The sequence below is a fragment of the Centruroides sculpturatus genome, unplaced genomic scaffold (assembly GCF_000671375.1).
Source record: "Centruroides sculpturatus isolate CEXI.00-Female unplaced genomic scaffold, Cexi_2.0 scaffold1103, whole genome shotgun sequence".
Lineage (NCBI taxonomy): Eukaryota > Metazoa > Arthropoda > Arachnida > Scorpiones > Buthidae > Centruroides > Centruroides sculpturatus.
In genome coordinates, this window is record NW_019385205.1 from 241 (window position 1) to 18,177 (window position 17,937).

Sequence of the window (17,937 nt, forward strand, 5' to 3'; positions counted from 1 at the left end):
CCCAAACTGGCCTTCATCTATTTCTCCCAGATGCAACTTTCGAGAGTGACTGATATCCCCAGCTTAACTTTAAAGACTCTTACCAAATACCTGTCGTCCTGATAGCTCGGAGCGCCAAGCGTGACAGGTGGGTGCCCTTTTGGCTCATTTTTCCTTCCTCCCGATCCAGAGCGATGGATGAACCATCCTCCCGCTCTGAAGAAACGACATCATCAATCTCTAACAGAACTATTCACTATGGAGAAAAGAAAAGACAATGGCACACGTCAAGACATCGAATATGATTAGTGACGCAAAGCAAAATCCCGATTGATAAAAGTGCAACGGAAATCGAGTTCGTCGCAACATTTTTCTTTCTTCTAACAAAAATAGTTAACAGTTTCTGGCCTTTAAGAGTTATGCCTACTTACAGGAGCAGAGTGTCCGTTTTCACCAATGCACTCTTTTCACTAGTGTAGCAGACATTTCCACTTTGATCGATGCAGTCTGACAGATGCAGGACGTGTTTCCCATTGTTGTTATATTTAGAGATTAAATTATTATTCTCTTTTGTCTGTACTTCTTTGAAGAGAAGCTGTCGAGGACAGTGATACACTTTCTTAAAATAAATTACATAAACCGTATAATCGACTTGTAATGAATTGGTGTTATTGCACTGTTACGGAAATCTGATCACTTTTAAATAATTTGACGTAAATATAATCAATTTTTCTATATTTATAAACGTTTATGAGTAGCTGTAAATATAAAATACTCTTTAAACTTAACGAAGAAAACAGTAAATTCATTAATAAGAGAATGGAAACAGTTCATAGATTAACCCAGAAAAGTGTTGTCGCAAACGATGTGCCTTCTCGAATAGTAATTCAAGTTTCAATACAAATAAGTGGAGCGAAAGCATAAGCCTATATGAAGGAACACATCTCTAAATGGGAATTTACACAATTGCACTATTTGTTATACTACAACAGTAACAGATGCTGTCCTAATACTATTATGGTAATCAGGGTTTATTCCAACTATTCGGGAGTCGATGATGGATCAAGAGCTCTATAATTGTTTGAGGAACGTCAATCTGTTTGTCTTTCATCGTGGAAAACTAACATCTGTTGAATAGTACAGATAATTAAATGGACGAGAAATTGTAGAATAAAAAAAATAAAAAGAAAAATGGTATAAATATTATTCCAGTAAAATGTCTTTCTTTGATCGCATATCGAGTATCTTTAGCCATTTTGATTAAACTTCTAACGTTCTAAAAATGTTCGATTACATAAAGACATAGCAGTACAATTTTTAAATTTAAAACATTTAAATTCACTAGATATTAAATTTACTGTTAAAATACAAATATTTTATACTTTTATATATATATATATTTTTTCCTTTTCCGTGTTTAAACTTTTAAAATAAATGATATAAACTGAATTTCTTTAAAAACATAACATCCACATATATCATTTTTTTAACCGGTAAAAATAATAAATGTCAAAAAGAACTTGCTTGTTCATCTTTCTGTTCTCGTTTCTCGTCTTAAAAAGCCAAAATGGACGAAGATTTCCATTTTGGGGTTTGTAAAATAAAAAAATAAAAAAAAAAAGAAGAAACTAAAATAACGAAGAGGAGAAGGAAGACGAATATTCCTCGTCATACAGGAACATGTTCCTCTTTAAACGTGCTCCATGAACAAGGAACATGCACATTTTCTATTACTATCAAAAGAACAAAAAACGACTGCTTCCTCTACTTCTACTTCTTAAAGGATAAGGAATGTTTCTTTTTCTATCACTTTCGATTTTTAAAGAAAGATTTATTCTTTACAAAATGAGAAATAGGAAAAAGAAGAAAAGGAGCTGTATTTGTTATCCTTTAAGAAGTGGGAGAAAAAAGCTCTCTTTCGCAAAAGAATTGCCACTTCTACATGTTCCTTCCACTCCGAGAACAATCGCATTTATTTCTTTGACAATTAAATACTTCTTTTCAGCAACATAACCATTCAAACAGTCATTTTGGGATGATCTCCCAGTATCTATGCAAATATTTATGTGGAGAAACAATAAACGTTCTGAATTTTTATTAAAATAGCGACTTTATGTTAGCCTTAGCTGTGTAAATTACTAAAATAAATGGTGTTTATGTTTACAATTAAGAATGTAAGCGTGAAGTTAAGAAGTAATTAAAGAACTATATATTCTTTCAGGTATTCACGGTTTAAAGATGTGCGATTTGGATGTACCTGGTGCTGTAATTGCAGGTAAATCCGTATGGCTTAGGTGCGGTTACGACTTAGAAGAAGACGAGTTATATTCGGTAAAGTGGTACAAGAATAATGTGGAGTTTTATCGTTATCTTCCAAGTGACGTTCCGCCAGGTCAGAAGTACGATCTCCTGGGAGTTTACGTTGACGTGAGTATTCTACTTTTATTCACCTAAAGGTAAAGAAAAAGAAGAAGTTTTCTGCTGTTTTTTTACTAATTTAAAGTTGACAGAATAAATTAATTTAAATTAGATAATTATTCTCGATCACGAAAGTTTGTTTTGGAAGACGAAGAGCAAAACGTGACGAAAGAAATAACATTTTAAACACATTACCTACATCAATTAGAGTAGAGATTGAGTTAATTAGCAATTATTAATATTCATGCGCTATGGTGATTGCTTGCGTGCGAAATTTATAAATACCACAAGCCAAACAGTTGTTAAAAGCATAATGAGACTATTACGGGAATATTCTGCTCTTTACTAAACACGAATCCTCTCCCCATCAATAATCTGATCGTTTGTGAAAGAGGTGTTTGTTGATGGAAATCGGAAATGTGTAAATGTTTCCCAGTGTATTGTTTGTGTCAAGGGAAGTCTTCTTTTGTTGAAAATACGATCTTCTTTCAGAAAAGAAGCTATTTTCTTTGTATCTAGTCTTTACGATGATGAAACGTTCTTCGCTATATTCTTTGTTCTTTAAAATAAAAAATATATTTTCGTAGGAACGTTGTAGTTTTCTCGATAGTTCTATGATTCCTCCTTAAAATATAGTATATTTTTCCTTTAAAATTTAAAGGTTTGGTGCCATAAATGTGTGTCATATTTTTTAACTTTTTTTTATTTTTTGAGTTTTTACGAAGCACTTTATAAGATTGAACGCTCTCAAGAAATTAAATATCCTATCTAAGTTTTAGTTTTAATCAAAACTCGTACTATAGAAAGTTATTGGATTTGTGGTTACTCGAGATCTTATCTCAATTTAGATCATCTTGTGCTTTCTATTTTACTAGAAATAAAGAATCTATATCTAATCTTCACATGAAATAAAAGTATTTTCATTTCTTTATCATAAAAAAATGAATGAATCGCACTTGAAACAATACATAATTCAAATCGGAATTCAAAAAATTCTCATCGTATGTTTGAGTTAAGAAATAATAAATTGTTATTTTTGTGAATCAAGTAGAAATAGAAACAAAGAAGGGCACTTTTTCTCATGTCCTATCTTCAGAGCCCTTATTGAATAAGAGAAAATCATTTTTAAGAATAGAAAAAAAATGCTTTTTGGTCTCGAATCTCGAATAGTTCTTATATTTTATCAAGATTGAATCGTAAGAATTCATGTCCTTTCTAAAAACTAGCTTTTATATTCTTCAATACTTCGTTGCTTTAAGAGTAAAATATTCTTTTCTGTTCTCGAAAACTTTTTCCATACTTTTTTTTAGAAGAACAACTCTTCTGTACCCAATTCTATCTTCTTCCGATCTGTAAAAGTCTCTTGAAGATAGGAACGAAGCCCATCACGTCATCTTCACTTTTGCTATCTAAAACCCTTTTCTTATATCTTTACGTCAACTTCTAGTAATATACAAAACAAATCGAATTTATTAATTTTTCTTGTCATTAACTAAGACTATATACAGATTGGGAACAATGATGAATCAACTTGCTCTCACTCGCCATACTACACACATATCTCATATTATCCTATTTTGTTCCAGTTAATAACTTGTATAATAATTAGTATTACGAATTTAGATTCAGGCCGTTATTAATTTGTTGAAAATTGAGGTTTGTAAACATAATTGAAATTGTAAATTGTTCTGCATACATAGTACGGTGCTTTAAGTAAAGAATGCTAAAGTAATAAATCTGGTATATTTATAAATTCAGTTAAGATCATTTAAATCTATTAACCATATTATTATAGTTATCATAATTTTCTATACCGTGCATTTTAAATGCTTGATTGCGTTTAATTGGTTTCTGATTATTTTTCGACATTTAAAGAATATTTAATTTTATAATTTCCATAATATTTAAACTGTAAGAATTTACTAAATGAATATCAAAATTTTAAAAGTATTTTTTTTTACTAAAAACACTCTACAAATTGAACGGATGTTAATGTGAAGTGTCATAGATTTTACCTAATCATATTCATGTTTCCTTTCAAATTTCCATAAAATATTGTTGTTAATTCTGAAAAAATAATTCTTAAATAATTTGTACATAAAATTTTTAAATTTCTAAACAATATTACAAATGAAAATTGTTATATTTATTCATAATTATTCAATTTAGAATTGTTAAAATCCTATATTAATCATCAATTCTAAAGCTCTTAACGATCATAAAATCTTATTTCGCAAATTGAAGAGCAACTAAGCTTAAATAAACAAAATTTCGAAAATATGATTATTGGACTGTAAATAAAATATGTAAATATAACCACAAAACATTTTATTAATACCAGAATGCACTTAAAAGCAATTTAATTCGAAATAAGCAAATTTAAACAAATGTATTTGTATACCTACGTATATTATTTAGATAAAGATATTTTTATTCTTTAAGTAAATAGTATTTGTCATATAACAACTTTAAACTGAAACGTTTAAGTAGCTAAAGTCTATAAAGCTAAGTAACTATTTGTTTAATAAAGTTGAATATATTAATGACAAAGTTTAGATTATCCTTTCAACTTTTGTTCAAGTGATTTTGCACACTCAACATAAAAATAATATAAATTTATATCATAAAATTATATATTATATATAAACTTTATTACTACGAACTGCCGGTGGTAATGTCATTCCAATATCTTATCAAAGGAACAATTTCCTATGGAACAATGCTCCAATTTAAAGGAACCATTAGAACCCTGTAAGACCTTTTTCCTGAATACATGCGACGATGCGGGTCAGGGGCATGAAGGTGTATACTCTCCTGCAACAGATTTGCCTAAAATGTTGCAACTGTCCCTTCAGATCTCTCACACTCGTAGATGACAGAAACTGGCATTTCATTTGGTCTCACAAATACTCAAAGGGTGACAAATCTGAAGGCCGAGCAATCCCAGAAAGTGTGGCCCGCAGTCGAGTATTATTTGTTGGAAAATGGCTGTTTGCAAATCCTGCCGTGAAAGACAACGCGAGGGCGCAGGATTTTTTAAACGGATTGTTGTGCGTCAATGTTCCTCGTACCACAACTAGGGGTTTCCTGTTGTCATGCGAGATTGTTCCCCATACAGGAAGGTGTAGTAATGGGGGCAGTGTGCCCCTCAACAGTAAAGGCGGTATTGAAGTATTCTCCAGGGATCCACCACAGTATATGATGGTCGTTCGTTCCTAAACATAACCAGGATTCTTCGCTGTAGATTATACACTGTCATTCCATAGCAGTCCATGCATCTCTGTCACGTCATCACTGCAAACAAAGCGGCAATTTTGGGTGCTAATGGTAGGACTCCTAGTAGTCGCCGTACAGTACATGCAAATTTGTTTTTGCTAGTCACCTGTCAATGGTAAGGGAAAAGATAGTGTTCTGTAGTGAGGCTTGCACCTGTCTCTAGATGATAAACAAATGTGCTGTTGCAGCTGTTCGTGCTTCTCTCATGAAACAAACCACCAGAGACGATTTGTTTAGGGCGTCTAGAATCTATCTGCTGTGCATGTGTGCTCTGACTGTCAGCGCAGATCTGCCCAAACGGCGGGCAATTCAGCAAAATGACCACTCTGCTTCTCTCAGCTCAAAGATGTGACCTTTTTCAAACTTCGCCAACCATGGATTGTTCCTGCCTGGAGATCGAAGACCTCCGAAGAATAAGTACAATGGAAATTTTAAAAACAGTGAGCCTGTGCAAGCATTTTTAAAAGTTAATCAGATAACAACTTTAAGGCATTCTGGCGGCATTACATGCATACAATCTTAACTATAATCTAATCACAACTATAATTATTTAAATATCTGTCTGAGACATACTGTAGCTGTACTGTCGGAGCTTTACACTTATCTGATTGCCAAATTTTTTATCAATGATTACATACATACTGAGTAAACATAGAGTCCCGTGGACTGAGAAGGTGAAGAGTTATCGAAAATGACGAGTTTACAACAGTCTAAATAGCGGAATTTTTGTAAACGTATTATATGTGCATATTCATATATATATTAACTATGTGCCAATAGTAATTATTTCTATTTGTAGTTATATTTAAATTTTAAAAAAATTGGCTACATGGCGGCTACTTTCGAGTTAGTGATATTCGCGTCTTGGTATTTTGCAGTGGCACCATGAAAAAAGGTTTATATTCTTTGTTAACATGCGGGTTTAATGCTATTATCAAATGTCGCCAGTGAAGAACAATAACTTACTTGATTCTAGTGTTAAGTTATAGAAGTAAAAATTCATCACTTCATATGCAACCAAATTTGGTGGGATACATTTCAAGACACGGAAAAGACATTTGCGCAAAAAATTAATACCAAAAATTACCATAATAACACTTTTAACACCAGGATCATAATCCACGTGATTTTTGGTTTCGAGGATATTTAAAAAATATGTTTTATCGAGGACATGTTACAAATTTGACAGCTTTGAAAGAGTATCGCACTGCATGTGAGAAGCATCACATAGGATCAATTACGGTCACCATTAAACACATTCATTGTTCATCGCCGTCAGGTTTCACACCTCCAGAATGGAGACCACATTGAGCAGTATTCCCTGCATCGCTAAAGTCTCTGTACAGAATGAGTTTTCGTACAAATAAAATGTTACTTTCAGCGCTAAAAGTGTTAGAGTTGTGACTTTTTTTTTACGGAAATTTCTTCCGCATATCCTGAAATATCTCCCATACGAAATTTGGTAGTATTTGGACTACTAAATATTTTTCTAGACAGCATTGAATAGAAATACAGTACTTTAGTTACGATCATTCGGTATATAAAATTTATTTTATTAAGAAATGTTTTTTTTTTATATTTGCTCATTTAGTAATTAAGTAAATACTTTTAAAATATGAAATATCAATTAACTTACGTGAAATAAATTGAATTTTCGTAACTTAACATTTAATCTTTCTACTAATGATTAATAAATTCTGCATTGTAGTTTATTCAAAACTCTTCCAAATTTGTAAAACTATTTTTCTTGATAATGTAGAGCTTGAATGTGTTTTCTGTCTAGCCAGAAAACGTTTTAAATCTTGCACAAGGCGAGAAGAATGATAAATTCTTCTCGGAACGTAAACATTTTAAACCCATTTTGATATTGATCATTCTGTTTAGGGAAAGTAAAATTTATCTATAACTAAATCGATACTTTACTTAATAATTTAAGATTTCTTTTATTCTAGAAGTATCTTTTCTAAAGATAATATTAAGTTAATCTCGTGTAATCTGTTATTTATTATTATAAAATTTGTCGAGACCATTTCATTTAAGATTTTTGAAAAAAAAAGAATTATAAATTTTAATTACTTAGCTATTATTTATTTAGGTAAGAAGTAAAATAATGATCTTTCTACAAAGAAAATGTTCATAAATAGGGAAATATCAACATTATAAGTAGATAGGAATGTTTCCACTTTCTTTAATCCTACTAAAATAATGCTATTTAAGGAGATAGTCTTATTTAGAGTAATTATGGCCATGTTGCTAAATTAGCCAAGTTTATCCAGTGAAATAGCATTAAGGAAGAAATATATTTGCTGTAACACGGATAGAAAATTGTTACAATGTCTGTTTGCTCCAGCTTAAGAATAACAAGAGAATCAATAGAAGAATTCCTATTGAGAATAAGATAAATCAAAAATAAATAAATTAAAATATAATTTCTCATAAATCTGTTACAACTAAGTAATCTGTGTTAAACTAGAGCCACGATTATTTCTACTAAATCAAATGGATTCGGTAATATTTTAGTGTGTTTAATTTAGAGAAGTATTTTCTTAAAATAAATATACTTATTTAGTCCTCAATGCCCAACAATAGTCTATCAGTCCATTTGCGAAACATCCAAATGCACTTCCATTTGAGAAGAACGAAAATTCATCAGGGACGACGTTACATGCAGAGTCATTAAAGGTCGTTTAACGGGTGTTGGACGTCATACGAAAAGAGGTGAAGACATCAAATGGCATTCACCAATTACTCTTACACAGAGTCGTAAAGCCGATGACAAAATGTGCAAATGTGGTCGCCAACCGTGCTATAGTTTTTTAATTTCCTGTCGTCGTTCTGGCGATTGATGAAGACTGTAGATATTTTGGTGTTGGTGGTCAAAGTTTCGATTTTATCTATCGAATGGTTGGATGTTTCGTGATTGTTCAACACGCGAATCAGACATTTCGATAAAGTTTCATTTAGCATTTGGTTTCAGAAGAGAAATTAATCTATCAAATGAAGAATTTGATAGTTTTAACCTTTTCACTTATTCCATTTTATATATATATATATACATTAGTATTTTTTAAAATTTGAATCTTTATGAGATTGTTATTTTATAAAATTGATTGATGTGCATATCAAAAATTAATATTTATAAATAAATATAAATGTTTATATTTAAATTTGTGGGCAAAGAAGATTTTTTAATGAAATATACAGTAGAGCGTCGTTTATCCGAAAGTCGGTTATCCGAAAAAATTCCAGTTAGCAAATTTAAATTTTCGCTAGTGCTGTGGCGCTGCAATATTTGGCTATGTCTTGGGCTACTCAAATATTTTATGTTTTTGATACTAAATTAACTTCTGAAGTATAATTTTTTTATTGTTTTTTATATTTTTCAATATATTTATTTTGTTTGTACAAACTAAAGAAATAATTTTTAACGATACAATAGCCACGATTATTATTTTAAAAAGTTTATGTTAGGCTTAACATCGACGAAAATTCAACGCAAAGCGACACGAAACGGAGAAAAATTTAAACACGGGATAGGTTAATATATTTTTTCGTGCGTAATCGGTTATCCGAACAAACCCAGTCCCCACTTGATTCGGATAAACGACGCTCTACTGTAGAGAAAATATTTTTAAAAAACTCGTGAGAGAACACGTTTTAAGGTTTAAAGAGAGTTAAAACTGTAAGGAATGCACATTTTACATTTACGAAAAAAAATAAAATAAAATTTCTAGTGATGACGAAGCAAATGAAAATATATAAAAGAAGAAATAAGCCAGAAACGGCAATTAAGAAGTGGAAGAATTGTAATTTTAAAAAGTTCATAAAAAGAGGTATTTGAATATTTTAGCCACGCAAGCAAAAGTGAACTTTTGAACGAACAATTGAAATTTAAAAAAATATTGAGTAAGGAAAATAGATTATGATCCAATATAATAAAATTTTAACAATTCAAAAGATGTTATACAGTTAATTATTGTTATGATTATTAATTCCGAAAATGTAAACATAGCAATAATGATTAATTAAACGAGAAACTAACAATGAAGGAGTAGGTGCTCATTTATCAATAGAATCCTAGAGAATGACATTTCTGTATTTATAAAATTAAAATGAAATTCAGGAAATTTACCTTGAAAACTTCCTTATTCTGAAAAGTTGCATGTACAATACTTGAAAGAAAATCGAAAATTTTAAATGCCGCTGGAAAATTTTGTTCTTCGTCTCTTGTACTAAGAAGTATAATCTGTAATCAAGAGACGAGTATCAAAAGATTCTACTTTCGGGAATTGTTTGACGTTAATTTAGTGTTCTTAAACAATTTTAATTCAAGAGAGGAGAAGTTGTTAGTAAAGAACAAAGTCTGAGACTTGTAGATATTGTAAAATTTATCGAATGTTTTCTTTAGGTTTTAATTTTGACCCAAACTAATAAAGAATATGTTCTATCTTTGAAGAGGATGAAATTGGATGTTGGAGAATGGAATGAGGCAGCAGAAATGTGCTATAACAAATCATTATCTTTTTGCTATGCAGTGAGCGTCTCTTCTACGGTTATCCATCCCAATTTGATGTTGTACAATAGCACTTCGAATTCTGAAGTCACTCTGTAATTATTTTAAAAAAGTTAAGAGCCAACTCATAGAATTGGTAGTGTTGTTTTCGAATGTTAGTGACATATGTTATTTTATTGTTTTATTGAAGAAGGATTTTCAGTAATAGTTTGCTTAAATCGGATTCGTGTTTTATTCTCTAAATAGATACTACGCCATTAAAAAAATAATAATAATTCGAATATAAAACTAGGTATTATCTTACAAATATAAGAAATATCAACTTCGAGTACTTTAGACATAAAAATTAATGAAGTATTTTATATTTTTTTTTTGTATTAAATTTAAATAATCTTCAATATAATTGATAAAAATTTCAGTGTGTGTGTTACACGATAATTTTTTAAAATTAATTCTTTATGTATTATTACATTAAGTTCATTTGAATGAGCTTTTTTCAAATACCAAATTCAATTTCTTAACTTTAATTAAATTTGAATAATTTTAAATAAAAATCTAATAATAAGTAAATATTTTTAACGACTAATTTATGTTATTTTAACAATAATTTCTTCAATAAAAATTATATAAATAACACTAATACAAATTTCAAGTTTGCCAAAGAGAAATGTTATCCTAGTAGTAAACACGGGAATTGAAAATTAGAAAAGGAAACATCCTTTCCAAATTTCCAATTAGTAGCCTATGTTTACTTCTGAGAAGCAACGAATGCAATAATCATTTTATATAGAATAAACCTATTCTCTAAACATAATTTAATTTTATTTACTATATAAGTACACTGTTCTTTACCATCTCATTGTTTATCCAAAATTGTATAATGACAATCATAGAATTCTCTCTTGATTTATTCATACTAAAATTCATGTAATAAACTTTATTAAAATTCAAAACAATGAAATTACAACAGAATTTTGTTTTGTTTTATTATAACTCGGTTAGAATCATTTTCTGTAAGATTTAGCCTAAAGCAATATATTTTATAGGAAAAATCCATAAAGATTAAAGATAATTTATTTTATAAATATTTAAAAATTTTATTTTTATTACATATTTATGTATTTAGCAAAATATAAAACTGATTTTTATAGTTTTATATCAAAAATAGAAATGATTATTATTGGTATAATAATAATTTTCTACATCTGCCGTTGATATTTCTATTTATTAATTTATCTATTTGACAAGTTTATGGCGTGTTGAAGGTTGTATATTTGAATCCTGAATGACTATGTTCATTATGACTATGATTTTAATAGAATTAGTTTATCAAATTATCGTTATCGATATTACAAAGCTGAAAATGAATGAAATATCTAAAATTTAATGAAGCTGAGAACGATAATCATTTATGTATTAAAATTGTTTTTAAAACAAATTAATCGTACATTTTTAAGGGATTAAATTAATTATATTTATTTATGTGAATTTTTTCGATTGACTGAGTAATTTATAGTTATTTTATAGAATTGTTTATTCTTTTAATAATAATAAATTATTATTNTAGAAAATTTTGATCCAAGAAGTTTAGCAGTTAATATAAAATCGGATATTCTTACATTAATTATTAATTTTATTAGGATATTTAATGTGGATCACGTTAAGTAGATGATAATGATGATAGCAAGAAACCGTAATTAAAGATAAAGAAGAAGATAATAAAAAAACTCTTAGTCTTTAATAAATAAGAAATCAAAATTAGAAAGGATTTGCGTAAAATTTAATGCTTTTCCTCTTAATTTTATGTAAGTTAAGAATTTTTATTTCTTACAAAAACAGAAGTGTTGTACATGATAATTACACTTTATTATCAAATTTTTAATGTCATAAAAATAAGGAAAAGAACAAACGTCTACAGTAGGGATTAAATATTTCTTAAAAATTAAGAGAAGAACATATTTTGAAATAAATAAGTTACAAAGTTTTAATTTTATGAAAAGAGAAGAGGAGGAAAAAAAAATATGTAAGGTTGGGAAAAGAAAACAGAATTTAACTCGATAGAAAAGATAAAATAAGGAAAAGAAAATTGGAGTTGTAAGAATTAGAGAAATTGGAAACAGATGCTAAATTTTTGAATAGTTTCTACCTCTTGAAGTAAATATTGGAAGAGGTGAAAAAAGATAACATTGCTTTAGGAACCAACTACAGATAAAATGCTCTTGCAACACAAATTGGCTTTCTCCTGCAATACTTAGTCAAAAAGTGCTGCATATTATAAAAAATAAAGAAGAATATAACATCAAAATATCGAATTTTGCTAGAATTGAGGCATGAAAACTGAACAATTTTCATCATCATCATCATCATCATCATCGCTTTCGAAATTTCCTTATTCTGTTTCTGTCTTTTTAACTGACAGAAGCTGATTACGATACCATCAAAGAAATGTTATCAATGAAAGTGTTTGGCACGTATACACGTCAACACAAAATTATTTTTTTTACCACTAAATTTAGTAAAACTAATCAACTCTATCTGCAAACAGCTCATATAATTAAAAAAAGTAATTAGTGATGTTTAAGAATAAGATATATTTATCCTGTCTTTTTGGATTAACTGAAGATAGGATAAATTACTTTTTTTTTACATGCATCGCTAATAAATAATATTAAATATGAGATGATATTGAATATCAAAGAGCGCTCGCTCGAACAAGTGCTAAAAATAGAAGTTTCATCATTAACGAGTATATAGCATTCTGTATCTTTAATCATTAAAAATTATAAATAATTTATAGTCTATTTTAATAAAAAGTATAAAATTTAATATCATTTTTCTATATTTGTGCTAAAAAAAAAGTAAAGAAAATTCCATAAATAAAATGGTTTAACTTTAAAATATAATGCAATTAAATTAAATTTTTTTTTTTACTCTGCATTCCTTAAATTTATTATGCTTAATTATTGTGATTAAATTAAGAGGTGTTTTTTTTTTGGTTATCTTTCGTATAGAGAAATTTGTTTTAAACTAGAAATAATTTAGTTAAAACAACAAAATTNATAATGCAATTAAATTAAATTTTTTTTTTTACTCTGCATTCCTTAAATTTATTATGCTTAATTATTGTGATTAAATTAAGAGGTGTTTTTTTTTTTGGTTATCTTTCGTATAGAGAAATTTGTTTTAAACTAGAAATAATTTAGTTAAAACAACAAAATTTTAATGACATCTCGGAATCATAGATCAACACTTGAATACTTTAATTTTAAAATTGAGGTTAATTAAATTAATCAATAAATGATTTAAAATTAAATTAAAATTGATCCCGTGTATACTAAATGTAAGATTTTCTGCTATTTAAAATAGTTAAAGTCGATCGAACTCATTATAAAATGCATTAAATGTTATACGTTCCATTTATAACTTTTGATTTATGGTTTCTTCGTATAAAACGTAGAGACAAAACAAGAAAAAGTGTCTTGTAATCTAAGAATGGTTTGTTCCCAAGAAGAATTTTATTGATCATATTAAATATAGATAAATGAAAGTTCAATAGTGTACACGACTTGTCCTCTTAACCTGAAACAAGTTCGATCAATCAACCACTTGAGAATTGTATGATTGGATATAAATAAAAAATGTGCTGCTCGCTAGTAATATTTTTAATCTTATAGTAGTAGTAACTATGTTTTATCTTTCGTGTAATGTGTAACTAGTATTACATTAAAATCCAAACGGTTAGAGTCATAAACGTGTTTATGTAACGATCCCTTCTGCTTCTTGAATCTTTAAAAAATATATTCCAAATGATAAAAATGAATCTCGAAGATTATTGCTATTCTTTATACTCCAAGAAATTTATACGTAAGATTTTTAGGCATTTTATTTAAGAATTACATTTCATAAACGGAATTTAAAGCCGATATCAGAGCTTTAAATTATTCTATTGATTTTAGTGTCGAGGTATTAAAATTTCAAGTTCGATATCTATCTGACGCTCAATCATCGTCTCCACTCATAAACCAGGTTATAGTCTAATTACAGCTTTATCCTTTAACTATTATTTCAAAGTGACATTAAAGAGCAATGTACAGCTCACATTTCTATTCTTATTTTCATAATTTGTTGCCTAACTCTTAATACATAATTAAGAATTAACACGTAAACGTATACGTGATAGGTTAACTTCATTTTTTAAAAAAAATTCAGTAAAAAGCTTACTGTTAATTCATATAATTGAAGAATCTTTTATAATTTTAAAAGAGAAAAAATAAATAAAATTTTCTATAATAAAGCATATGCGAAGAATAACATTTGAGGGTTATAAAAAATATATTTCTAATATTTAATATATTATTATAGAGAAATAATTAGTGAAACGAGGAGATAGAAAAAATAAAAAGAAAGACATTTTTTTTAAATATATAAATTGGGAAAAGAAATACGTTTAAAATAAAGTAACTCCATACTTAATAATATGTTTATTTTTATATTTCAATCGATTGTTGCTAAGAAAAAATGATTCCAGAAGCAAAGGTTGAGAAAAAGCAAGCTTGGAAAAACTCGAAAGAAAAGGAGAAACAGTGAAAGATTTGGCGTTCTCCAAATGTTCTGTTTTCGGACGTTGCATTCCAGAGAACAACATCTAACAGTCCATTAGTGTTGGGTAGTAGTCAGAAAAGATGGGATAGCAGGGAGTAATGACGTCTTGGAATGTGACCAGCTGTCGACTCAGCAATCGCTCAACTTGGACAACCTGTCAAGCCGTGCAACAAGTAAACCCATGCTTATGCTCGCCATTTCTGCAACAAATCATTCATTTCTTAGACTTCCTTTAAGAAATCATTAAAGCCAAATAGAAATTTCCACTGGCTTCGTTTCTTTTCTGCCAAATGATTCTTCATCGATTGTGTCTACAGCGAAAATAATCTCTTTGCTAAACACTTCTGGTTTTCCTTGGACTAAGTAATTGATCCGTGAACATAGTCCAGATAAAAATGAAAAATAAAAAGCTCAAAAATGATAAAAACAAATTTATATTCAAAAATGTATTTTTTTTCTTAGTTGTTGTCATGGTGGAAAGAATGGGAGTTTCTTCACTGTAATCGTCCCTAAATATTTTATTAAAAGCTTTAATATTTTATTTATAACTGAAATTATTAGTGAATAATTTTAAAAATAAAAATATAACATTGAATTGTAAAAAACTATATATTATTGACTTTTATAAATTACTTTTCATAATGAATAATATAAATGATTTTAAATTTCATTAATTTGTAACTAATTATTTTATACATGAAATAGGGCATCTAACTAATTAAACAGTAATTATTTTATTGTAACATCATCACAATGTCAGGCTGTAATTTTTATCATATTTTTAATTTATTCAATTAAAAATACTGTATATGTTCTCCACCTCAAATTAGTAGTGACTTGCCCCTGTACATCATACTTTTCATGTTAACAATACAGTCATGCCAGTCATCTATCTAACTCCTTTCAGGGGAAAAGTTTTGAATTGAAATAATAACTTCTAGTTTGGATTGGAAGTCACATTATTAGTTCCTAAGCTTTCCATATCTGGTCTTGACTTTCATCTGTCTAATTCCATTCTTGATATTAAGGATGAACAGACAACAGACAGAAGGATGACAATGGGAATTTATAGGTTTACAATTTTTTTCAATGTGTCCAATCAAATTAGCAATAAAACTAAATATGTTAGAAAAAAATTATATCTGTTTCTTTGAGATTATTCAAAATATACATTACTAAGTATACTGTTGACTGTTATTTTATTGTTAACAATTATTTGCACATAATATAACATCATTAAAACTAAACTGGGGATATTATCTTCTTTTTACGGACTACTGACAGGAGGATAGTGTGAATCACAATTAATGAATTATAAGATGTAATTGATCATACAAGTCATTTGATCCTACATAAAGGTTTCTCAACCTTTATGTAGGATAANAGAAAAATATCTGTGGAAACTATAATTATATCTCTATTATCTAGAAATAAGTCTATATCAAAATACATTAAAAAATAAAATAAAATAAAATAAAAGTTTAGAAAAACCAATTGAAATCTTTCCCTCTTAACTTCTTTAAGTTTCAACATTTAAACGGAAAATTACAGTCTGGCCTTGCAGTCAAACTTTCTTCACTGGTGTGTGTGGCATCACACGTCATACAAGCACCCATTTATAGCATTTCTTTCTTTTTCACTACATCATTTCTTCGTCACTCTTTTAAAAAATTTCCCCATGATTACTCGCTTTTTAAACTCTTGTAGGGAACATATCCATCACAATCTACTGCTGGATCAAAAACAAGACAAAAGGAAATAACAACGCCAACTAAATCGCTTGGAAAAGTTCCATTTTCTAGTCGGTCGGTCTGTCAATATTCTTTGTTTTGTTTGAATTTTCTTCCCTTTTGAACATTCAATTTCTCTGATTCAATATATAGGCTATATATATATATATATGTATTTATGTACAGTATAAACGTATACTAACACCTATATACATGTATTTATAAATAGTTTTCCATCTAATTGATAATTAGAAAAGATAAAGTTCAATTTAATTTTAAAAATTAATTAATTTAAACTAAACACCTGCATGAAACTTTTCATAAAAGAGAGATAATTAAATTGATTTTATGATTTAATTAAACTCGTATTAAATTGTAAATTGATAATCGTTTTTAAAACATTTTTAATAATTTAAAATTTTAATTTAGAAAAAAAAAACTTGATTAATTTTTTTCAACTTTTTCTCTGACTTTTTTCTCAGATAGGAAGGTTAAAAGAGATTATTTTTATGCATCAGCTCCATTTTTTTTAAGATGATAATCCCATAAATCATAACTTCTTGCCTTACAAAGAGCAAAGATCAATGAATAATCTTTAAAATTAATTCCATTATCCCGACCTTGCCAATTATGCATTTAAATGGGTCTTCATCTCATCATTCGCTATCCAAGCAAGTAAATTAAGGGGTGCTGTTGATTGTTAATAAAAACAGAAAGTAATTTTAAGTGTGTTTTTAAGTCCGAAAGGAATAGAGTTTTTTTTTTAAAAGAAAATGAACGTAGAAAATTGTAGTATATTTAATTTATTAACTGCTAAAGACGAATAAAATGTAAAATAGATATTCAATAAGGTTGTTAAATATTCAGAAAACCAATAATTCTAAATAAACAACCATCCATATATTAGATTAATATTAATAAACGAAAGTTATAAGAGGTTAATAGTTAATATCATCAGTTTAAATTAATGACTAGTGTATCTTTCAAACTTCACAATTTTAAAATTACGTTTGTATTGATCCGTTATAATAAACTTTAATCAATAACTTTAAATAATTTTTTTTAATATTTAAAAAATTTTAATAAATACTATTATTAATTTAATTTTTAAACTGTAAAATATTTGTGACGTAGTAAACACTAGTATTGTGTTTTATTCCAAAGACACATGGCAAATTTTCCATCAAATTCCTTTATTAGTTGAGTCGACTCAACTAATAAAGGAATTTGATGGAAAATTTGCCATGTGTCTTTGGAATAAAACACAATACTAGTGTTTACTACGCCACAAATATAAAACAGGACACGGTTTCAAAAAACAAATCAACAAATCTACAGAAACTAGAAACGGCAAGACTCATCAAACAAAAATGCAAAGAAGCCAACAGCAAGATCACAGACAGGAAGAGAAAATACAAG

General features: G+C 28.3%; 1 protein-coding gene across 1 annotated transcript in view; it reads left to right on the top strand.

Annotated features, from left to right (window-relative positions):
- Positions 1–2,200: 2,200 nt before the first annotated feature.
- Positions 2,201–17,937, top strand: part of LOC111636097 — a gene marked incomplete at its 5' end in the record, with an annotated part of 40,831 nt that continues 25,094 nt past the window's right edge. The window contains one exon of the mRNA XM_023381277.1: positions 2,201–2,406. Within this exon, the coding sequence (XP_023237045.1) occupies positions 2,201–2,406 (206 nt within the window). The remainder of the gene's footprint in view (positions 2,407–17,937) is intronic.